The sequence below is a fragment of the Leptonotus elevatus genome, chromosome 1, assembly GCF_054856555.1.
Source record: "Leptonotus elevatus isolate MCC_2025b chromosome 1, RoL_Lele_1.0, whole genome shotgun sequence".
In the NCBI taxonomy this organism is placed as follows: Eukaryota; Metazoa; Chordata; class Actinopteri; order Syngnathiformes; family Syngnathidae; genus Leptonotus; species Leptonotus elevatus.
Genome location: NC_141239.1, coordinates 34,210,568 through 34,235,495, shown reverse-complemented (window position 1 = coordinate 34,235,495; position 24,928 = coordinate 34,210,568). Strand labels below are relative to the sequence as shown.

Genomic DNA, 24,928 nt, shown 5'->3' with positions numbered 1-24,928 from the left:
ACTTGCTAAGAATAATTTATTTATTTAAACTTAACATGGTTCATGTTTCTTAGGCAAAGTCAACCCCAAATATTACTTTACAATAATGTTCTATGTAGCTTCACCACTAGTCAAAAAACATGGTATTCTGTTTAATAGTGTGTTTGTGGCATATGAATAAAGTGGCTAAATCCACCCGCATATCCATTTTAGGGGGTGGCCATTTTGCCACTTGCTGTCGATTGACATCACAGTTGCTCAGGTAATGACCAATCGCGGCTCAGCTTGCAAGCATCACATGACCAAACTCAGGAAACAGGTGAGCTGTGATTGGTTGTTGTCTGCGCCCTCTGATGTCCTCTTCAGTCGACAGCAAGTGGCAAAATGGCCGCCCCCACCGATATGGATAAAAACAGGTCGATTTTGCTGCTTAACTCATATTCCACAAATACAATATCATTCAGAATGCTGTGTTTAGCATAATGGAGGTGCATAGAAAATATTATTGTAAAGAATATTAAATAAAATTAAAATGACATTAATAAAAAAAAAAAGTATTTACTTTTCATAAAAGAAAAAAAGTTTTCCGTACTTTACTTCCTGAGCAATCAAATAAGATCCCCAGAATTTCAGCTCACTAGTAGCGCTTAGCGCTACCAAACCAGAGACGTGGTCCTCTTTTTTGGAAATATAGTCAAGTATATAGTATATAGTCTAAGTATAGCATTTTCAACTTTAAAAATATTTTCAAAACTCCTCTGATGAAACATTGACTTACAGCTAGTTGAATGTTCTGTCATGGCCTGTGGAGGTCTGTATTGCTTTTACTGGCACTAAGCAGAGGAGGGTGGTAGGAACAGTCACACAAAAAACTACGAACATGCAGACTGCTTTACGGCTTACGTCACATTTTCGTTAAAAAGACGGAAGCCGATTTGAATGTACACGTGTGATTGTGGCTTTCATAGCAGAAGCTGCAAAACAACCGAAAAGTTTTATCTGAGGAGACAAAAAAAGGGAGGCTACCCGTCGGATAAAAGGATAGTCAAGGATCAACATTTCACTTGCTGGTCCGATGTTGTCCATATGGTCAACGAAAGCACCTTGGGGTTGCTTCAAAATTGCATGAATGTTAAATTTTCTATTGCAGTATTCTAATTTTTTGTCTCTTCAGTTTGCAGAGCCCAGTCGTGATATTTTCTTCAACGTATTGACTCATTTCCTAAGGGTTTTGCATTTGAGCGAGATCAAATGTCTGCATGGGCATAATGCATTGACTTGCAGTCCCATTATAAAATGTTGCCAGCAACTACGGAACCTGTAGCGGCTTGCTCCTCATATGCAAAAAATACAGAAAGTGACCAGTAATTGAGGGATTGATTGCATTTGAGATGTTTCTGTGTTCAAATGTGTCTTGAAAGTGCTGAGAGACAAAAGGAACATGGCAAAAAAAAGAATCAGGCAAAGCTTTTACGTCAAACATGAAGAAAAATGTCATGCCATTACATCGCAATGCAAAGAAATGGGATACAATCAAACGTCAGGATGCGAGGAGGCCATAGTTTGTACGTTGACAGCATCCGTCCGACACAATTGGAGACTTTAGGACTGACGGGATTCGAGTGACGCCTGCAGCAGATTTCGGCAGCAAAAAAGGGAATGAAATCAGTGCAGTTTATTCATGTAAGAGACACTTAAAGTTGTGTAGGCACAAAATAAATAAAAAGCGTTACATTTCCTTTATACATGCCTGTTGCGATTCCACTCTTGCGTATAAAACAAAACAGGATTATGACAAATAAACATCGTTACGAATGTGCAGTATTATTAGTTGGCACAAAGCAGCAGTTGACGTGATTTTTGTCACTGCTGCCATCTTTCCATAATTGCGAGAAGGCAAATAAATAACATGAAATACAACTGAAATAGGAATAAATTAAGCTATTAACCATACGTCTCGTCATTCACGCGTCCGTCCGCGGCATTTTCTGTCTCCTAGCTGCTTCTAGATTGCTCGAAATAAACGGCCTTGCGTCGTCACACATGCTCTAGCAAAGCTCCGCCCCCATGTGCTCATGTGTACACAATGTGCTGATGTCCATAAAGTTTTCACACAAACGCCCTCAGACAATTTCTCACTATGCTTAAAAAACACATACAGTACATCCTACAGCCTCGAGTCCATTTCCTTGTTGTTCTCAGATGAACCACTCCTTCTTGCTCTCGTCGATGGTTTCGGTGAAGGCGGGGTCGTTGACGATGATAGCCGCGTCGGCGCAGTCCGCGGACTCCGCCCCCTTGGCCTCGTTGGTGTGGTACGAGCCTTTGTGTTGGAACATGTGGCGGATGACCAACACCATGACGCACAACGCTGCGAAGATGACCATGGCGATGATGCCTGCGAGCGCCACAAAGACATCAAATCACCCGACCTTGTTTGACGGCATCGGAAGATTTCCGATTTACCTCCAATGACAGCGGAGTTGCGATTGACGCCGTTACTGCCGGACGATTCCTCGCTGAAAGGAGAAATGGCTCCATCTGCGAGCAAAGTGAGCACGGAAAAAGTTGCGCCCGCCATTTTGCGCCATGGTTACATGCACAAGCCTGTCAGCGGCCTACCGCTTTCCATGTGCCAGGGGTCGTTGGCGGCCAGGGGCGAGATGGTCAGTGGAGAGGCTCCGCAATTGGACGGGACCAGAATCCCGTGGGTGCTGACGGGCGCCGCCTGTCCGGAGCGCAGGGCGGCTTTGAGTGGCGCCACGCTGTTCAGCTGGACTCTTGACAGGCAGCCCACAAAACCCGGCGTGTTGTAGCGCTCAATCAAGATGGGGTCGATCTGTCCGGTTTCTACAAGCGCAACGCAAATCACGACCATTTTGAAAAAGATCTTAGTTGCGAATCGTGTTAACTCACTTCGATGTGTGTCTTCACAGAAATTAAAGGGACACTCTGGCACACACACAATAACACCGCCTTCTGTTGGCTTCTTACCACATCTTTCTAATGTGGCTGTATGCGCTGAGACTCCGCCCCCCCCCCCCCCAGGTTTATACTATACTATGTGAAAAAGTGACAGAGAAAGAATATTTCCCGGATACAGTCTACCTATGGACAGTACAGGATTTAGACTCAAACTCACCAGGCAATCTTTGAACTTACCAAAAACCTTTCCGAGAAACAGACTTTTGATCATGTTGAATTCTGTATCGGAGGCCTCGGGTAACATGTAAGTAGATACTGGGTAGTGGTCCAGCTGGAAAATATGAAAGGTGAAGTAAGAATGTGCTCGATTAGGCCTCTTAACTCTTTTACTGCCGCACCATCCAAAAAACAACCCCGAATTTCGAGCATTGTAACTCATCTTTCAAAGCAAACAGAATATTGTGTACTCTGAGTACTTCTACATGGTGGGTACCAAATAAAAGGTCGTGTTCCATTCTTTCATTAGAAAAAAAAAGTATGTTTCTACCTTATTGCGTTCTTTAGTAGTCGCCATTTGAAAATAGGTCATTTGAGTGACATTGAGCGAAAATTGAAAAGAAAAGGAGAAAACAAGCTTTTTGTAAAAAGATAAATTTTCTGCACAACAGTGACTTTGACACTAATGTGTTTTTGTTTAGTGACGCTCTGTGAATTAGGCTTCGATCATTCACGTCATCCTTGAAAACGTTCTATTTCATCAGATCCGTCATGTTTCAGTGTCATTTCATACTACCGGCAGCCCATTGAAAAGAGATACAACGCTGCCATCTGCTGGCCATAACAAGTGTTTTTTGGGGGATTTTACAACCCAAGGCAAGGCAGCACTGCACAGACCTTCCACTGCCCATTGAGAAAAAAAAAACATAGTAAACGTCAATTATCGTTTTTGGCGGCATTCATTTGGATTTTAGTATACGTCATTAAACGTTGTTGGCGGTAAAAGAGTTCATAATTAGATATTCTCGATTGAACTATTTAATGAATGCCAGGAATATTGACACATGGCTGTGGAGCCTTTTCTGCAAGATGCAGAAGAAGGTCTAATCTGTCTAAAATGGTGTACAGAATGTCCCGCCTTTCCCGAGCAAATCACCGTGGAGCAGTCCCAGATTGATCATGTGAATCACAATTATCAATCAGGTTACACTGCCTTGTTTGTTAAAAAAATAAAATAAAACACACATCCACATAAATGCACACAAAAAAATATTTTTTTGCTTGTTGGGCATCTTGTTGGCCACGTTGTATCATGTTATTTGATAATGATTTTATAAACCTTAACGAGATTTAATTGAGTTATAAAATACAAACAATAATAAATCAACATACAAATTTATGAATGGGCCCTGGGCCACTTTTTACGGGAAAAGTTGGGCCCCAAGGTAAAAAAAAAAAAAAAGGTTAAGAACCCCTGGACTAGCCCATGTGACAATGTGTGACTTTACGGTCTTAATTGGTTCCAGCTAGATATGTGTGCCAAAGTGCAAAGAGATCGGAAGATGCCGAGCCAGGGGAAGAAAAGGTCACAGCAACCCAAGGGCCAAGCTCAAGAAAACTATTAACTCATTCACTGCCATTGACGGTTATAGACGTCAAATATTCATTTGAACTATTTCTATTTACCTTTTTTTTTTCACTTTTATTAACAAGAGTATGAAAACCTAGAATTTGTTTTATTGTACATTTAGAACAGATATAAAATTTGTGATTAATCGTGAGTTATTTCATGAAGTCATGCAATTAATTACGATGAAAAATTTTTAATCGCTCCTAATTTTTAATAATCTTTTATTTTTTTAAATCGCGTCAGGCGATATAAATTTTTTAATTGTAATTAATCGCATGACGTCAATATTTACCTTACGATTAATTATAAATTTTATATATGTTCTAAATGTACAATAAATTAAAAAAATCTAGGTTTTCATACTCTTGTTAACAAAAGTGGGGAAAAAATTAAACTAATAGAAATAGTTCAAATGAATATTTGACGTCAATGGCAGTGAATGAGTTAAGAGGCATAATCCGACAAAAGTAGGTGTGACATAAACCAACGTGATAATAAAAAATACATTAAAATCAATTAATTTTAAATGAATAAATTTAAATTAATAATTAAAAAAATATATATTTTTAATCCTAAAAATATGGCAGACGCACTTTGGGTACACTGCTGGAGGCTATAGGTGCGATTACACTGACCTGCAATCGTATCTCCCGAAAGTGCCTCGTTATGTTGACCATATGAGGCTGCCCGTTGGCCATGTTACGATGATCAATATCGATAGTAAAAGGCTCGCTTAGACCTCCCAACCTGTAGCGGATCTGGAGCGTTCCTGGAAACACAAAGACATCAACTTCATTCTGACAAAAGATTAGAACATCGCAAGGTGTTACGTTAGAGTCTCACATACTAATCAGATAAACGACTCAAAACGTTTTTGAATGGACTCTCAGTCTGGGCGGCGATGACCTCACCGTTATGCCTGAGCACCACGGCCAGGTAGTCCCGAGTCCTGGAGCTGATGTAGACCAGGATGCTGGGAGCACTGGAAGTGCTGAAGCTGAAAACGAGCTCCTCGTGAGTCAGGTTGGCCTCAACAGGAACGGCGACCCCCGCAAAGATCTTCCCCTCCTGGAGCACGGAGGGGGCCGCCTCCGGCAAGAAGTCGTAGCGCACCAGGGTTCCGGTTTCAAAGTAGGCGCCCACATCTAACGCAAGAGAAATAAAAAGGGTCAAGTGGGTACTTCTTCATGTGGTATGACCTGGCTGGAGGACGTGCGGGCCCCACCCTCGGTGCAGAAGGGCCCGTCGAATGCCGTGGGCGAGCAGTCACAAGAGTATCGGTTGTACTGCTCCACGCACTTCCCTCCGTTCTTGCAGTGCATCCCGTAACTGCTGCAGTGTCCCTGGCAGCCTGGATTGACTCCTGGAGTCACCTTCGCCTTCTCCTCCAGGTCAAAGGTCAACCCGTTGATCTTCAGAGCTCGCATGCAGCCCAGAAAGCCCCTCTGACCTCCTGAGGCACCTGGCAAAAACGAGACCCAAGGACGAGAATTACTCAGACAGGGCGGCGACGTGAAAGGAAGAAACCGCGCGGCGCCATTTTGAAAAAGTCTTCTTATTTGATTGATCACGATGGCACGTTATGCGTTTCTTACCAATGTACAGGTCGCTGTAGAACTCCAGTTTTGTGTGTCCCTGCGGAGGCGAGAGTCGGACCTCTCGGTGTTGCCCATTCAGCTGCAGCACCGCCTCCTTGACGTTCTTCTCGGCCTCCACGCGGTGCCACTGGTCGTCATTTAAAGGCACGGCAGAGTGCGCGATCAGCTCCATGCGCTCGCTGCCCACGTCGAAGGAGAACGACACCGAGGAGCCTCCTGGGAAAACAAGAACGCAAAATGACTCATGCACAGTCGACATTTAAAAAAATATACATTATTCGTTATTTTAGCTCAGGTGATGCAATGTCCAACTTCTGAGAGAGATTACAGCAGGCAAGTTAAATGATGGGGGTGGGCGGGGCACAATTTTTCATCAGCGCAGGGGGCACTGAGGACCACACACACACCAGATGTATGACAAAAATGACATTTTAAATATTGACAAAATACGCATATGAGTATAAGTGAAATGATTTTATTTTTGGTAAACCCGCAAAATTCTTCATTTTAAAAACACTAATGAACCTACAATATTTATTCCCCATGAAAAACAGGGTTTGGTTCTCAAAAATGTGAGTGCCAAACAGTTAGTACGAGGGGGTAAACTATAGTAGAGGAAATATGCTTATAATTTCCCGCCCCAAAATGATTTTTTATTTTTTTTTATTCTGAAAAACTAAATGTAGGTTTATTTTGGGCCCATCCCTGGATTAGCAAGACATTAACATAATACTGCTGTCGTTAACTCATTCACTGCCATTGACGGCTATAGACGTCAAAAATTCATTTGAACTATTTCTATTAGTTTTAACATTTGTTTCTACTTTTGTTTACAAGAGTATGAAAACCTCGAATTTGTTATTGTACATTTAGAACAGATATAAAAATGTGATTAATCTTGAGTTAACTATTGAAGTCATGACATTAATTACGATTAAGAAATTTAATCGCCTGACGCCCCTAATTTAAAAAACATTTTTTATTCATTCACTGCCATTGACGGCTATTAACGTCAAAAATTCATTCGAATTATTTCTATTAGTTTAACATTTTTTTCCACTTTTGTTAAAGAGGAGTATGAAAACCTAGAATTTTTTTTAGCGTACATTTAGAACAGATATACAATTTGTGATTAATCATGAAAAAATTAGTGAAGTCATGCGATTAATTACGATAAAAAATAATAATCGCCTGAAATTTTTGATGATCTTTTCTTCTTCTTTTTTAAATCGCATCAGGCGATTAAATTTTTTAATTGTAATTATTGCATGACTTCAATAGTTAACTTATGATTAATCACAAATTTTATATCTGTTCTAAATGTACAATAAAAAAAATGTCTAGGTTTTCTTACTCTTGTTAATAAAAGTGGAAAAAATGTTAAACTAATAGAAATAGTTTAAATGAAATTTGGACGTGTATAGCCGTCAATGGCAGTGAATGAGTTAATGAATGGATCCAATTTAGTGTTCAATAAACCTAACGTGCATGTTTTTGGAATATGGGCGCACACAAGAACCGTGAGAACATGCAAACACCACACAGGAAGGCCTGAGCCAAGATTCAAACCGTCTCCAAAAGTCCAACAAACATTCAACAGAGTCTGCACATTCAGAGACACACCTATTAGTTCAATGTGAAGGAAGTCAGCTGTTCCCGAGTTCTCCAGAAAGACTCCGTGACTGGACGAGGTCTTAAAGTAGAAGGAGATGTCAGTGCTGGTTTCTCCTCTGAAGGACGAGAAGTGGAGGGAGGAAGCTGGACTTGTGAAGGATGCAGCATTCCAGTATTTCCCTTTAAAGGCATCAAAAACAGCAGACAAATACACACAAATTATTTGATCTGATTTCATTATAAAAAAATACAAATAAAATCTTCCATCTCCTGCTGAGTTTGAAACTCACGGTCCCCCTGACATCTGAGCGGCCCCACTGTCAGCTTGGCCTCGGATCCAGCTCTGCCTGTATCACCAACAACAACCTGCCGGACTGGCAAATGGTCCTTATACACCAACAGGCCCGCATCCTCTTTCCTGCAAACACAAACAGAAGACACACACGCCATGCGAATGATAAACGTTATCTGGACACAAAGACGGTCAGACAGTCCGCTCACTCACCAGGAGCGCTGATCGGCGTCACAGTTGCAAAAGTGTTTGGAGTTGGTACAGTTGTGTTCAATTCCACATGCACACTTCTGGATCCCTGGACCGGAACCTCCCCAATAGTAATGCCTCTCATTGGCTCGTCCCAACCACCAGGTGAACGGTTCGCTGCCTGGAAGTTAAAACAACGTCACTTTAAATGCTTCATGCATTCTAATATCAGAATATGCTTTCATTTAGAAAATATATTAGTGAGGCACCGAATTAAAATTCAAGCCGAAAGAATATGGCCGAAAGAGGATGTTGGGTGACGCAAGAAAAAAAACAAAAAAACGCATTTGAACTATTTTTATTGTTTTTCCACTTTTGTTAACAAGAGTATGAAAACCTCGAATTGTTTTTATTGTACATTTGGAACATATATAAAATGTATGATTAATCGTGAGGTGATCATGCGATTAATTACAATTCAAAAATTTATATCGCCTGACGCGATTTAAAAAAAGAAAAGATTATTAAAAATTAGGAGCGTCAGACGATTAATTTTTTTTTAATCGGAATTAATTGCATGACTTCATGAAATAACATTTTATATCTATTCTAAATGGACAATAAAAAAATCTAGGTTTTCATACTCTTGTTAACAAAAGTGGAAAAATGTTTTAAACTAATAGAAATAGTTAAAATAAATATTTGACGTCTATAACCGTCAATGGCAGTGAATGAGTTATTGTATCATTCGCTAACATGTCTCTGATGTCTGTGGTGTGGACGCATTTCAATTTATAGTGCCCGTGCTAAATAGGCCTAAATATTTTATAATAATATTATAATTTTAATTAATTATAATAAATGCAAGGATAATACAACATTTGTATAATTTTTTTCTGGCGTTTCGGTTTCGGCTAAAAAAATTCATTTCGGTGCATCCCTAAAATATATTTTTTGTTTATTATTGCAGAAAGTAATCGTCAAGTACTGTCTATGTTGATGGCAAGACAGTGAACCCCCGGGCCAGGCTCGAAAAATTGTATAATTGAGAAGCCATTCATTATAGTAATATAGTAATGGCATTTTAATTTGAAATTCATTTACATATTTATTACGATACTTTACCTGGCGTGTTGAGCAGACGGGACATTCGGCAGGCATAGGCGAGATACTGTTCACACTTTTCTGCACTGCTGGTGACCAAAAACATCTGAAAAGCACACAAATAATAGTTTTTTTAAAATTGTATTTTATTTGTATTTATTTTTAATACTATTTAACACTAAAGCAAATATATTCTACGTTGTTGTTGAATCCGTTTTTAATGCTTTCCAACACATGCTTAGCAACAATTATCCCTGTTAATCACAGGAGTTACGTTCAAGACCCAAATAGCATAAATCAACTATTGTGTACCTGCTCATCTGTTACATTGTATTTGATCTGCAGTACGGCCTTCTCCTCTGGATTAGCAGTCATGACTGATGTCTGAGGTGCAAGGTTGTTCTTCATTGTGGTCCAAACTTTTTCTTCTAAAAGAAAACACAAGCCAATAATGACGTAGCAGATGACGAGAGTTAGAAAGGTTTCATCTTCAGAAACTGTAAAAACTACGATATAGTGAAAATTAGGGAACTTGAGCTAGACACACTACAGTGTCATTAACTCATTCACTCCCAGCCATTTTCAGTGAAGCAACCCCCTTCGCTCCCGGCTGTTTTACTGGATTTTGACTGATTTTGCAAGGCCCACAGAATATTGTGTTCTATTGCTATAAAAACATGGAACCTACCAAAAGAAAGATTAGAGTCTCTTCTTTCATTAGAAAAAAGGTATTTTTCTATATGTTTCCGTTTTGCAGCAATTAGCATTAGAATATAGCTAAGTCATCAAGTCTCACAAATCTGTTTAATACAGTGGGGAAAGAGCTTTTTGCAACATGGCCTCGTTGATCTCTTATACTCTGCTGGCAGTTTTTGTAATAACTACCAATACTTCAAGCATTCTCTTCAGTTTAGAGGCTGCATCAAATGCCCCACCCCCTCCCCAAAAAAGCAAAAGCCTTCTGTATGCTCTAGCATTAAAATAATAATATTAATAATACAAATATTTAAAAAATATATATAAATACGTCTTTGGGAGCATGGTAATATTTAAAATAGAACATATGTTTCTTGGGAGCAAATGAGTTTAAAAAACATTTTCCACCTTCCTGATTAAAAAATATATATATATCACACCAAACTATTCCAGATCCAAGTCAATTGAATATCTCACAAAGACCAACAAATATCAAATTCAGTTACAAAATAAATTGTATTTATTCATGGAGAAAAACCCAATCATACAGTATTTAGCCCAATTTAACTCTTTGACTGCCAGACGTTTTCAGAAAAGGGATGCCGTCAGTGCCAGCCGATTTAAGCATTTTGACTGATCTTTCAAGGTCCACAGAAAATGTTCTGTTTGGACTATGGAAACACACATACTACCAAATGAAAGATTGGACTTTCATCTTTCATCAGAAAAAAAAAGTTTGTTTCTACCTTATTCCGTTCTTTAGTAATCAACAATAGAAAATGGTTAGTTTGACCCAATTTCGCCTGTTTTGGACCAAAATACGGAGAAATCAAGGTTTTAGTGAAACGATATTATTTCATGCATTCTAGTGAATTTGACACTTCTTTTTGTCCATGAATGATGCCACAAACACCTAAATAGTGCTTTACTTCTATAAAACACTACCACCAAGAATGAAAAAGTGTTTTTTAATAGCAAAATACGTTTATTTACATTCAACAGTGTAACAATTTGACAACAATTTGGCAAACTATTTACAAATGTGTGCAACTGTGGTGCTATTTACAAATATGTGGATGTTTCAACGACAGTTTTTCTTTGTGTAACACTCTCCTGCGTGCAAGGAGACGCAACCGCATTTGCACAACAGATTGCCTCTTCGCGTGCTCCACTTTCTTGCCGGCCGTTTTTTTCCGGGGAATAGCAAGTATATACTGCAGTGTGTGTTGCCATCAAGTCTAATATCAGGATCATGCTACGGTTTCGTTACGTCTCGCTTCCTCGTGTCCTTCAGTTGCTATACCGGGTGGTAAGAGATGTTCTGATCCATCTTATCCACTCCATTCATGGTGGCATCGTAGTCCAGAACCAATGTCTTCTCCGTGATCAGACTGTACCCGCTCCTCCGATGAATATGCATTGGACTCGGGGTACTCTTCATTGTCCGATCGAATGTCCGCTTGTGCAGCTCCGGCGTTAGCAGCGCTAGCCGCGCTTAGCCGGTGAGGCTTACTACGTGATCATAACAGTCGCGTCAAGGCTTCCAACTTTGGCGTCAAGTTCGGAGTCATCATCATCATCATCATCAATCTGCATTGGTCGATGCCAACTCTCCATCGCCCGATCGAATGTCCGATTGTGTAGAAGTACCCGGTCGGCTATTGTGCGCGTTTTCCGGCCTTAGCAGCGCTAGCCGCGCTAGCCGCGCTTAGCCGGTGAGGCTTACTACTTGATCATAACAGTCGCGTCAAGGCTTCCAACTTTGGCATCAAGCTCGGAGTCATCATCATCGTCGACATCAATGCGCTTTTTAGTATTGATTGATGCTTTCCGTCTTTGAAAAAAATGCTCAAGCGTGAGCTGCTTGCAACCGGTTGCTTGGTCAAGCCATTGTGGCTTGACCAGCCATTGTCTCCTCAACACTCTAGCTCCGCCTCACGTCTTCTACTGACGCCCACGGTGGGCGGTCCATCCAACCTTGTGCAAAGAGAGTCATCGCTGCCCTCTAGGGGCCAAAACGAGTCTTTTACTAATCAGATCTGCCTGATACTTTCAGCACAGCTGCCCAAGGCATTCCTGCACCCGTTTTCAAAAAAAAACAAAAAAAACATAGGGGACGTCTTTTAACGTCCTCGGCGCCCTTCCCTAGGTTTATGCTAAACGTTTTATAACGTTTATGGCAGTCAAAGAGTTAAAAAAGTAATTGTCCCCTAAACGTAATAACTAGATGTGCCACTAAAATCAAGCATTTGCAATAACTGATGATCCTCAATACTTCCAGAGAAATATTCTGTGGACTGAAGATACAAAAGTTGAACTTTTTGAAGGTGTGTGCCACGTTATATCTGGCATAAAACTAACACTGCACTGAAAGAAAGAAAAAAAGACCATCATGTTAACAGTGGGGCTGATTTACGAATTCAGGACCTGGACAACTTTCTATGATTAAAAGATCCCCCCCAAAAAAATTCCTCAGAACTGCATTTTCAACTTGCATGGCTTGTCTGTGTGAGATATAGATTTAAAATCAGTTTGAGTATCTGATCTGGCCAGAAGAGGACAAATATTTTTTCTTTGTAGGTGTCTTATCCAGAACCACTTTGACTTTACTCACCAGTCATGTCACACACAACTCTGAAAGGCTCTATAGCCCCGCTGCCATCAGGGTCAATCCAGTACGTCCCGGAGCTTCTACCCTGGTGCTTATAGTCTTCACAGGACTGCTGAAACATGGCTGCAGGGGAGACACAACACACAACTCAGAAGCCAAAAATACCTCATGTGATCAAATGTGTGTGTGTGTGTGTTCTTACAGGAATGGCAGGTAGCCCCAGCGTATCCAGTGCCACTACAGTTGCAGCTGAATGCATCCCATGTCTGAGAACAATGGGAACCATGTTCACAGTGGTTGGGAATACACCTGAAATGACAGCAGACCCCAAATACATCAAACAGCCTTTGTTGTCTTCATCTCATTGATTCTATTCGTTGTGTACCTGTCAATGATGGCGCACATATCCAGGCTGACATTTTCAAAGGTTCCAATGAGACCTTGTTCCACAGCCTTGAGGTCGGCTAGATGGTCATCGATGTGGATCAACTGCATGCAGCCCTGGAAGGGCCGCTGAAGTGTGTGAGTGGTTGTATGCGGGAAGTAACCTTGAAAACGGTAAACAAGGGGGTCAAAGTTCACTACAATCAATTTCCTCAGATATTACGGGTGAATGGTCACATGCTCTTGCCATGGCAAAGTGTACAAAATCGTTAGTTCTAGAAAGCAGTCCATGGGACTGAAACCTGCGGTTCTGGAGCCACATGTGGCTCTTAAGACCTTCTTCTGTGGCTCCCTTAGAAATTATTATTATTATTATTTTACATATATTTATATAAAATATTATAGAAATGAATGAATGGTTAAAAAAAAAAGAATAATTAATTTTAAAAAATGTAAATGTCAGAGTACAAAGTAAGTTGTAAAAAAAAAAAAAAAAGGTAAGGTACCGGTGGAAGAAAAAGTTTTAAAAATCACCTTATAATATCTAAAAAGTGACAATAAAATGTCCAAAAAGAGGGAAATTACCATACATTGTCAATGAAATTGCCCACAACGTCAGATAATTGAATTAAAAAGGCAGGAAGAAAATGTTCAAAAAGTAACTATATGTCCAAAATCAAAAGAAGGAAGCCCTCAAATTACCTACATAAAATTGCCAAAAAGTCAGAAAATGTTTGGGGGTTTTTAAGCCAGAAAAGAAAAATGTAACCATCAAATGTCCAAAAACAAAAGAAGAAATCCCCCAAATTACCATAAAATGTCAGAAAATTCATATTTAAAAAGGCTGATAAAAAAAAAAAAATATATATATATATATATATATATATCAGGATTTTTTTTTTTTAAGGAATAATAGAGGCAGAAAATGACCATAATATGTCCCATTAAACAGCCAAAAATGTCCCAAATTTGACAGAAAGGCAGAAGTCTCAAAATGTATGAAAACAAAATCTGAAAAATTTACCACAAAAAAAATAATCTAAAAAGAGAAGACGAAAGGTAGAAGAAGATGAACCTGGAAGTTATTGGTTGCTGCATATTTTTCTGTTATGGTGAAGGTCTAATTAGCTCTTAGGAGGCCCAAGTACACACCAACACACTGTTTAGTTCATCACAATGTTCAAATGTTTTGCGGCTCCAGACAAATTTTTGGACATTTATTTGGCCTAAAATGTCTGTTTTGACAGTAAAGGCTGAGTTATTCAATAACCTCTGACACTACAGTAAAGCAAGTTGCAAGTTTCAACCTCCAAAGTAGTACGTTCCTCCCGTCATGATCTGCACTGGGATGGCAGTTCTGACTGTGGATGCCTCGTCTCCGTCCACTGTTAGCATCGCATAGTTCTCCAAAGCATTCAGATGGACGCTGTGCCACTGGCCATCGTTCAAGCCGGAGCCTGAGAACAACAAACGTACCTCAATTTGTTACCAAGCATGTAAAAAAATAAAAATAAAAATGGCAGCACGCACCTCAAATGACGAATGAGTGAATCTCACCTGAGGAAATGTCAATATGCGTGTTCTTCTTTTGCGTCACATTCATATAAACAGTGATCTTGCCCTCGGTCAGTCCCACCTCCACCCAGCCATCCGCCAGCGCCGTGAACATCAGCAGTCCGTTCGGGTTCCACGTCCTGAAAGACAGACTGACAGACAGGGTGTCACTGTCAGTCTGACCAGGCAGGCGCAGGAAGGACGTGGAATTGAAGAAGACAGGGAAGGTGTTGGACTCCGCGCAGGAGAAGGTTAAGTTGCGCTACGGTGGGAGACGAGGGGACGGGGGGTTAACGGAGACAAGAAGAGTAGTGTGAAATCACCAACAAACAGGAAGTACTTCAACAGGGATTTGTATTCCATTTTCTAAATGGCTCAGTGTGTGTGCAAACTGTACATGTGTTTGCTAATTGAGATTTGGCATCTTGGTGATGGAGTGTCCACTCCATAGGCACTCCACACTCTAACCTGGGTTCGATCAGGTTGAGCGGAGGTCAAGACACACACCCGACTCATGTGATTCATGACGACACGACCTGCTTGGCCATCATTGGCTGCAGGTGATCCCGCTGAATTCACATGTGTAACAGAATGTATGGTGTTCCACAAGGTTGAACTCTGGGGCCTCTGCTGTTTTCATTCTATTTGCTGCCCCTGGGTTCCATCTTAAGAAAACAGCAGTGGTTGTTTTTAAGTGCTCTATAAATATTGAGTTAAGTGATGGGACAAATCAGCGTCCTAACTGACTGGTTTGCAATGCCAACTTGAGCAATTCCAGTCCAGCACAACTAGCTATTTAGCCAAACTGCATGGAAAAGGTGAATACATGAAGACACCGCTTGCTGAATTCAAGGTGAAGAGAGCCAGGTTCGATAAGGACCACTGCTCTAGTATGGGTAGCTCCAACTTTGGTCGTTATGGTAACAAAAGCCGTACTCAACACTGTCCTATAGCGGTACAGGGTGCGGGTGAACAGTGGTTCGTTTCCATGAGACACATCCATAATACAGCAAACAACACTTCTTTTACTACATCAAGTTCTGAACCACTGAACAAATAATGTAATTTAAGGAAATATATTCTGTTGTAATATACTGCTGGCACATAATGGACCTGTTTGCTTCCTCTTCCAGTAAACGTGAGTCAGATTGGCTTAAGCAACACTGCTGACTGTTGAGCCTTTCGCCATCAACATTTTATGTGGTCACAACGTGAAATGATTCAAATGGCTTTGTGTTATAATTTTTTGCACACCAAACAGAAAAACAGAGCACACACACGCCGTCATGCAAGGAACGATATAGTAGTTAGTAAACATTTGAATTGTCACACTGGAGTAGTAAAGAGAAAAATGTCTCACAAAGCTGGACGTGTCCACTTTCCCCCTGCGCACCAAGTGCGTGATGTTGTCACCATTGTAGGTGATCCCCTCCATACAGCCCACAAAGTTGCCGCCACCTCCCGAGCTTGACTTTGCTGACAGAGGGAGGCCCCCAAAGCTAATCTGAAAAACAAAAACAGCATTTTGGAAAACAGTGATGTGGAAACGTTGACTGTCTTGTGAATGAATTGAGAAATAGCTACAATGCTATCAATAATATATCCCCTTCAATTCATAACATAGCATTGCACAAAGATGTCATTCAAAGGTGTCTGTTGCTACTTTGGGGTCCTCTCAGCAGGAAAACGGAAGGTCGGCTCAGGTCAGTGGCGCTTTACCTCGTAGTCAAGATCGAGGTGAGCAAACTCTCCATTGGTCCTGAAATGATGAACATGGCGATCCAGAGTAAAGTTGACATTCCTTCGGTATCGCTCTATGACAACTGAGTGCCAGTGATCATCATCAAGTAAGCTCCCACTGGTCACAGAGGTGTGGCCCTGGATAGAGCCATACTGGTTGCTGCCTGAGAGCACAAGAATGTTAAGAGGTCAAAAAGTAGCTTTGGCAGCTAAAAAGGCATAGCTCGACAAAAGCGGCGCTGTACCCGTCCCCTTAATGTTATGAAACCTACCAAGGTTCATGCTCAGCTGAAGTCTCGCCCTTCGAAGCTCCAGAGAAACATAGTCTCCCTGTTGTCCCTCCCCGTGGAGGAGCACCCCATCTCCAGCGGTGGTTCTGAACTTAAGAGCAATGACATCCTTCACAATCTTCATCTTTTTACTCCTGAAGCGGTAGGAGAGGATTCCATGGCCATCGAAACCGATCACGTCAGCCCCTAGAAAACAACTTTCTGTTCTCTTACTTACAAACAAATGTGGATGCATTGGATCTGTAGCTCAAATCAATGTAATACCTCTGTGGACCTCAGGGTCAAGGAAATATGTATATATAGGCAATATATATAATATAATATATATATCATATATAAGCAACACAATCTGTTGGGTTGTTTGTGGGTTATTCATTGTACCCAACTTTTTGGGTTAATTAAATTTGTCAATGTCAACTCGTCCGTTTGTTGGGTTGTTTTGTTGGTTAGTCATTTTATCCAACTTTTTGGTTTAGTTGAATAACCCAATTGAATAGGGTCAAATCAATCCATAGCTATTTAAATGTGTTAACGTCAACTTGTTGGGCCGTGTTTGTGGGTTATTCATTGTACCCAAATTTTGGGGTTAATTAAATTGGGTCAGAAATAAACTGACCCAACTTTTTGAGTTATTAAAATGTGTCTATGTCGACTTGCCAGTTTGTTGGGTTGTTTTGTTGGTTATTCATTTGATCCAACTGTTTGGTTTAATTGAATTACCCAAATGAATTGGGTCGAATCAACCCAACTCTTTGAGATATTTAAATGTATTGACGTCAATTTCTTGTGGGTTATTTATGGGTTATTCATTTGACCCAACTTTTTGGGTTAATTGAATAACTCAATTGGATTGGGTCCAAAATGAACCAACCCAACTTTTTGTGTAATTTAAACAAAAACTATGGGTTAAATCATTTGAGTTGGGTTGGTCCTGTTCTGACCCAACAGTTTTTAGAGTGGTTTCCAAGTATGACTTCAAAAAAAACCACACGGTTCCACTCACAGTACGAGCAGCCGTATAGTTCCACACGTAGTCCGACGTGACCCTCCTTGCCCTTGTCCAATGGGATAAAGCGGATGTAACGGGCCAGGATGACGTGCTGCAGCTGATAACGAACCACATCTTCGCTGTTCACGTTGCCATCAAACGTCTGGTTGTAGATAGAAACACAGACAGGTTGCTACATATTGTCGTTTTCTGTTTCTATAGAACAGTGGACCCTCAGAACTTAATGGATTTGGTGATTTGATCAAGTAAATTAATATGTTACCAAAATACAGAACCCAAAAAAAGGGCTAGACATTTATTATGTTTATTGTGTTTTGAGCTGACGGAATTTTAAAGATTTAGTGCTTCACAACTATACCCCTTCCTGTTTACTGGAAAAGTTACCATATATGTCCAGACAAACAATAAACTGCATTCATGCTGCAGACATAAAAAGTATAGAAAAATATTTGTGTCAAAAAGTTCCTTACCCAGATGTTTCCATCCTGTATATAAGGCCTCCAGTTTGTCTGTGTGTCACTATAAAGTAGCTGATATTTGCTGGTCCAGTCGGAGCTACTGTAGCGGCCCTGGGTCGCTATGGCAACAAGCTGTTTTCGGGCACCCAAATCCACCTGTAACCACTGGTAAGGGTCCGAGTCCAAAGGCGACCATCCTCCAGCGCCTGGTTTTGCAAGTGTTACAAAAAAGGACAAGGTGGGCGATGGAACAGAAGCAAGGGGAAATTAATTGCAGGCAATAACAATCTATTGTTATGACATCCACCATAGTTTTTTTCAAGAATAACGCATATTTGAATATTATACGTACCCTGAAAAAAACACCGCATGATTACATACTTCATATCATAGGAGCAAGTTTTTGGGGCAATTTTTAATCACCCCCGCCATAATTTATGTATGATCCGCCTCTTCTCCTAGTTTTTGGATGATTATTATTGTTGACCCCACCCCACCCCAAAAAAAAATTATTTTCAAGAAATTACGGTAATAGTGAAACATCTCTAAACAATTTTCTGAACAAATTTGATAATAGGATGCTAGCAAACAGTTACGAATCAAATAATACAATTGAATTAGCTTAAACTAAAGAAATGTAGATTTTAATATTGATGGTTAACATGGACACACAACAGCACATTTCATTTAAATTTGCATACCTTGTTTCCGATTAAGCTTGGCATAACCCGCCCCATAATCTCGAGCATAAACAGATGAGCTGGTGAAGGAGCTATAAGGAAGGGGTGTGGCCAAAGTGTCTTCACACCTTCCTAAAAGGACACAAAAACATTTTCAATACTAGTTCAGTCTTTCCGTTGTCTTATTATCCATATCAAAATAAAAGATACGATATGATAACACAAATCCATTGAATGCTAAGTCAGCACTTTTTCTTTTCCTTTTTTTTTTTTTTTTTACATTACCCCAGCCACTTAGTGCTTTTTTTTTCTACACTAGTTACACTTTCTAGTCAACTGGCAATTTTGATAAGCAATATGCATAAATTTTTCCTTTCAATGTATTTCTCTCACATTAATATAATTTATGATGGGGGATGGGTCACAGTGTGTGCGTGTGTGTGCGTGTGTGTGCATGTGTGTGCATGTGTGTGCGGCGTGCGCATGTCTGTGTGTGTGCCAGATGCATTGTAATGATCTTCCTTATATACATGACAAAACCCCAAGCTGTGCAGGGAATAAGCACTTAATCGTGGGCCATAAATATTAGCTACTTGATAAAAGCTTGAAAAGAAAGGATTCAAAGCACTTCAAAACTCAACTCATAGTATGCATTTGGATCTATTAGCGGACTATATTTAGATCGAAATCTCACAAAGCGCTTGATTGTGCACAACAAAACAACATTTTAAACAGTGAGGTCATCGGTCATGGTTATTGGCCACGGGTCACCAACATGCGGCAGTTCACCTCTGAGGACCACGAGTAGCCAATGGGCCTGTTCTAAAAATAGAAACATTGTGACTTGGTAGTTGTAAGGACAATCGTTTGAATATGTAAACATTTACAGATATTTATAGAAATAAAATGTTGTATATTGATAGTCATCTGTTTCTTAGCTTTTTAAATAGTATGGTGAACAAAAACAGATCAGTGTCTTAAAGGGATTGATTTCTATAATAAAATATAATATAATCAAAACAAATTTTGAGCAAATTAGTTGTTTCAGAAATGAGGCTGACATTCATTAAAAAAAAAAAAAGATTATTAGGGATGTCACAGTATTCACGACACGAAAAGTGTCTCCATCCTGTTATGGTCTTGTCCCGGTAAAAAATGATGAGCATTTCTTCGGCTACATGCATGCTGCTTCGCTGCACTGCCAGAGTCCTCCACTTTTCGTTATGGGTTACTCATCCAATCAGGTGCCTGTATTCAGCACAAACACACCTGACTTCATTTACAGTACGGAGGTGGTGACGGAAGACTAAAAGATAGTTGGAGTTAGAGCAGAAGATGTCCATGACAGGAACTAAATAGTTTGAAAGGAAAGAATTTGCTTCTTTCATTTGTAAATGTTGTCCATTTATTTATTGGTTACGGTATGTATCACGGTATGTATCTTCATATTTACCTTCGTTACAAAAAAAACCCAAACATGATACCAAGCACACTGTTTTACATGAAAATGAACCCATTCTACATTTAGGTCTGATTTGGTGATTTCATAACACTGAAGGAGGTACCATCTTGTATCTGTGTGATATTGCTGTGATTGTGAAACAATGTGAAACCATTCAAGATTCACCACGAGACGCAAAATTGTTTCAATCAAACAACAATGCTCTCACTAATGACATTAGTTACAGTATATATAAGAATAACAATACGCTTTATAACCATGTTTGTCTTTCCACATTTTCCTGATAGCACGAAAGCTGCAGACACACACATGGCAGCACAGTCAGCACTGTCAAAAACAATGTCGGTAAAATGATGCAGCTGACACCAGGTTAGACATATTCACTTCGATTCGATTCTGATTTTTGGGTGTGTGATTCGATTCAGAATCGATTAAGAACGCTTTTTGATTCAAAATGATTTGATTGACAATGATTTTTGCTTCAATTTATAGATGTTCAAGGAATCGTAATGATCTACTCCAGTCTGACTCGCTAATGCTAATTAGTGCTCTACTCGCAGCACTTTTATCACTCAAAAGAACGGCTCCACACTGCAAAAAAACAACTTTTATTGGAATAACTTCATGGTCACTTTTTCCTTCTACTCTCTAATGTGGCTACAACTTAACAGTGTATCAGACCGCATGGAACCACAATGCCCCTAAGTGGCTAAATCGGGTACAACATGAACAGCGCTCCCAATAACAGCACACACAAACAAAGGGAAGACAGTATAAAATTATTTAAATAAAATCGATTTTGGGACATTTAAAATCTATTCTGAATCGTACTAAAAAATGAGAATCGATTTTTTGGCACACCCGTAATATTCACTATTGTGAATGTATACACGTATGTATGTACAATATGTATGTATGTATCTACACGTTTTTATCCAATATGACCAGACCAACAATGTCAGGCCTGTTAACAATGGATGGACATTTGACAAAAAAAAAAAAATGGATGAAAGAAGGATAAAAGAATCTCTAAATGTTCTGAACTCCTGTTTTAATATCAGCATCATATTAAGCAGAATAATGCTGCATTCGAGGACGGTCGAAAGTTGGACTTTTCCGAGTTCAAACCAGGAAGTGTGTACAGGAACGCCCCCTTGAACTCGGAAATTCCACTTGCGAAGTCGGAAAAAAAAGGACCGCGACTTCAGCAACGGACTACAATGTGACGTCCCTCTACAATGGCGACCCCTTTGGAAACACAGACCATGAATGGTATAACACAATTTACTCGAGTTCAAGTTCAATGGTCTAACTTTCTAAACAGGAGAGGGCCGCCCCATGAGCTCATGTTGAAGTGGATGAGCCACTCAAATCATAGTGCGCATGTCCCAAGCTGCTCTCCATAGACAGCCATGGGGCCACATTAACTGGCCCCATCATCCAATTGAAATACAGGACTGATGTCACGTGACGTCAAGACCCAATCAACACACGCTCAGTTCTATTTTGTCCCTCCCGACCACCAGGTGGCGGTGCTGAAAACAGCACACTCGTTTTGGCGGCTGGCAGCATACAGCGGTAAACTAGATTGGTTTTCATCGGGAGCAAAAAGACTACCAACAATATGATTTAGGAGATTCGTTGATGACATCAGAGAGGCATCGCTATAGAAACGGAGGGGGGCAAAACACTGCAGCTGTCTCGTTATGAAGGAAGCTTGCGGTTCAAAGTGAAGGTGAGATTTTGCAAGAGTGGCCACATTATAGCAGCACTGCTGGACAGCACACTTTTCAGTAATTTCAGCAAAACGTTTTTTTCCATGTGTTGAATTTGAAGCAGCAAAGAAAATCTGGCCAATTGAAAATAAAGTTAAGATAGAAAAAACTGAGCTGAATGAACAGCACTGGTGAGTAGCATTTTTAGTTTTGAACTAGGGCTGCTCGATTATAGAAAAAAATATAAATCCCAATTATTTTGGTAATAATTGAAATCACAATTATTCAAACGATTTTTTTTTATACAAAAACAAGAAGATGTTTAAACATTTAAAAATATGAAGACAAATCTAATTATTTGAAACACTATAATTGGTTAATTATGTTCCTTTGGGAGCAAACGAGATTTATTAAATTAGTCATTTTAAAATAAAAACGGTGCAAATATATAAATTTAAACAACTCAAAATAAGTATTAATAATCTTTTATTTTTGTTTACGATTATGCCAATTTTGTAATTGTGAAGTATAATTGAAATTGTAATTGGATTTCGATTAATTGCACAGCCCTTATTTGAACCATTCGAAAGTTTTATTTATAGCCTTAATTTGTAAAACTATGAATAAATGGCAGGCTACTTAATTTATAGAGTGCTTTTCCACCGGATTGTGATCTTAAATTAGAATTACAATTAATTGTGTAGGCTTTGCTGCTTGTGGATGTAAAGTGCCCACTTTTGTGCCCCACTCAACTTTTCATGCCAGAGACGCCACTGTGAAGGACATGATAAAAACTCCACAACTATTCAATTCCAAATTAAATTCAGTAACTGGTTAAATTATTTAATTGGTTTATTAATAAAAGTAACGTATTATAATCACTTAAGTGTTACACAAACATTGACATCAGCAAGGATAAGATTAAAATATTTTGAGAATTCAAACAAATTCAATAATTGTGAATATAAATTAAAAAGATTCAGAATTCTCTTAAAGTGCAATAAGTCAGGTCTTGATAAATGTAAAAAAAATTATTTAAAATTCATGTGAACAGCAACTTTAAAGAAAACAGTAGGCCCTACGATACAAAAAAAATGCCTTTGAAATTCTATTTTCTTAAGAATTAATGAGGAAATGAGATACTAAAATAAGCGATTCATGGTTTTATGACTCAATATTGGGTTTAAAAAGAGAAAATCGATTTGATATTGATTGTTTAAACCCAGCCCTAATATAATTTGCTTCGTCTTTAGAACATAAACTAGCCAGGGATGAATCAGCAGCGCCTCTGCTGGCTACAGTCAATAAGTGTTGTCCATTTTGCATCATTTGTTTCAACATGCAATTAATCCACAATCACCTCTGCACAAATACATAACTCAATCCTTTATTATGACCATCACTACTGTCTCACTCTTTGCACAATACAAGAATTACCCATTTGTCTGGGCCAAAACAAAAGACCACAAAATGGATGGGTTAGGTCAAAATTAGTGAAATAAACAATGAACAAAGTTACACCCTTCTATCGCTATTGTGTTGCTCAGTGATGAAGAACTGCATGGGTATCAGTAATAATTCAGTTACATGATTTACTGTATACATTGGCAAAAGTGTGTGCAGTGCTAATCTAAAAATACATTCATATTTAGTGTGCCAGTTTAAAAATAATTTATCATTACATATTTATCTTTGTAAATGCAGCAGATAGACAGTGCTTGTACTGGATCTTATGCAAGTGTACCCTTATAAACACCCAAATGTACTGTATGTCGTCATGCCGTACTGTTTTCAGGCGGTTTGGCCACATGGAAAATTCTCCAACTTTACGTCACTCCACCGCAGAGTAAATAAGCCACCATAATTAGCTAGCATTGCTACCCTAGTGTGTATTTATTTGAGCCCACTTACGGTAAGATGAGGACGCAGCTCTGCAGGTGATGATGATGCTACACAGGACTGGCAACAACAACAACTTGGTCACATGAGGCATTTTTTTATGTGGAGACACACAAAAATAAATTAAATAAATAAAATTAAAAAAAATCCGAATCCAGGCGAGACAATAGAGCGAACCCAGGCGGGATGCTACTGATTTCCCTCCTCTTGACGGGCTGCCCTACAGCCGAAGACGTCGCTATAAAAACGTGAAAAATCAAATTGACCCCTACGTGGCTTTGTTTTCACCTCCTTTCTGGACAATTAAGGCGGGTGTGAGCGAGCACCTCGAAAAAAATGGTGTTTCGGGGCCTCAAAGAACCCCAGGTGCATGGTCACGCAGACAGGGGCTGTCCAACCGCTAAATAAACCAGCGGAGCATTCGATGCACCCCTTCTCATCGATACACTTGGTACGGTCCAGACGCTGTGCAATTCAAAGCGCCCCCAAATTATCAAAAGGAGGCGGTGAGGGGGAACAGAAGGGTCCGACTCCGCAGTTGGCCCCGAGGGAATAACAGCCACACATCAAAAGATTCATTACTAGGTAGTGGTCACAGGACTGCGGCATGATTGTAAAAGAAAACAATCAAGTCGATACTGCACTTGGATGATCTTCTCTTTAATCACCCCTTTTGCCAGCAGCTGGTTAAGCAGTGGTGAGCCATCAGGGCCAGCCTAAAATATCACAAGTGCTGATCAACATTTTAGCAATAGGACTGTGCCTCTCTAACTAATCCGATTTCCATTTTACCAACAGGGGCAGGTGGGGACAGCACAATAACGTCAACAATTTCCCATCTTCTAATTAGCTAACTAGCAAAATATGTCTGGAATGATCTGCAAACATTTATTAAGCAGCATCGCTGATAAGGATGATGTATTTTATTTATTATTTATAGACTACAGTGTCTCACAAAAGGGAGTGCACCCCTCACATTGTTTAATTACATCTTTTCATGATGCACACCTGCTCCCTATTTACACCTGAGACCTTGTGACACTAATGAGTCTTATGACACTGGGGAGGGAAAATGACTAACTGCTCAATTTGGACATTTTGG

At 39.8% G+C, this 24,928-nt stretch overlaps 1 protein-coding gene across 1 annotated transcript; it reads right to left on the bottom strand.

The window, feature by feature from the left end:
* Positions 1-6: 6 nt before the first annotated feature.
* cntnap2b (contactin associated protein 2b) lies at positions 7-24,264 on the bottom strand. Its single transcript, XM_086094435.1, has 25 exons — positions 23,839-24,264; positions 18,772-18,882; positions 18,083-18,276; positions 17,607-17,754; positions 16,586-16,789; positions 16,293-16,477; positions 15,934-16,077; positions 14,577-14,835; positions 14,327-14,476; positions 13,021-13,183; positions 12,838-12,944; positions 12,639-12,758; positions 9,641-9,756; positions 9,350-9,434; positions 8,249-8,405; positions 8,034-8,161; positions 7,753-7,923; positions 6,127-6,345; positions 5,757-5,993; positions 5,443-5,676; positions 5,167-5,300; positions 3,142-3,235; positions 2,602-2,829; positions 2,446-2,520; positions 7-2,377 (listed from the first exon to the last, which is right to left on the bottom strand). The coding sequence occupies exons 1-25, from the start codon at positions 23,918-23,920 to the stop codon at positions 2,178-2,180; spliced, it is 3,945 nt and encodes a 1,314-aa protein (XP_085950561.1). The 5' UTR covers positions 23,921-24,264; the 3' UTR covers positions 7-2,177.
* Between the last annotated feature and the right edge of the window lie 664 nt (positions 24,265-24,928).

Bases quoted from the DNA above. Each gene is read 5' to 3' on its own strand.
- cntnap2b (XM_086094435.1), bottom strand. From the start codon at position 23,920: ATGCCTCATGTGACCAAGTTGTTGTTGTTGCCAGTCCTGTGTAGCATC. The intron at 18,883-23,838 runs GTAAGTGGGCTC...GTGTCCTTTTAG, and splicing joins AGCTGCGTCCTCATCTTACC to GAAGGTGTGAAGACACTTTG. The intron at 14,836-15,933 runs GTGAGACATTTT...CTCCCACCGTAG, and splicing joins AAGTGGACACGTCCAGCTTT to CGCAACTTAACCTTCTCCTG.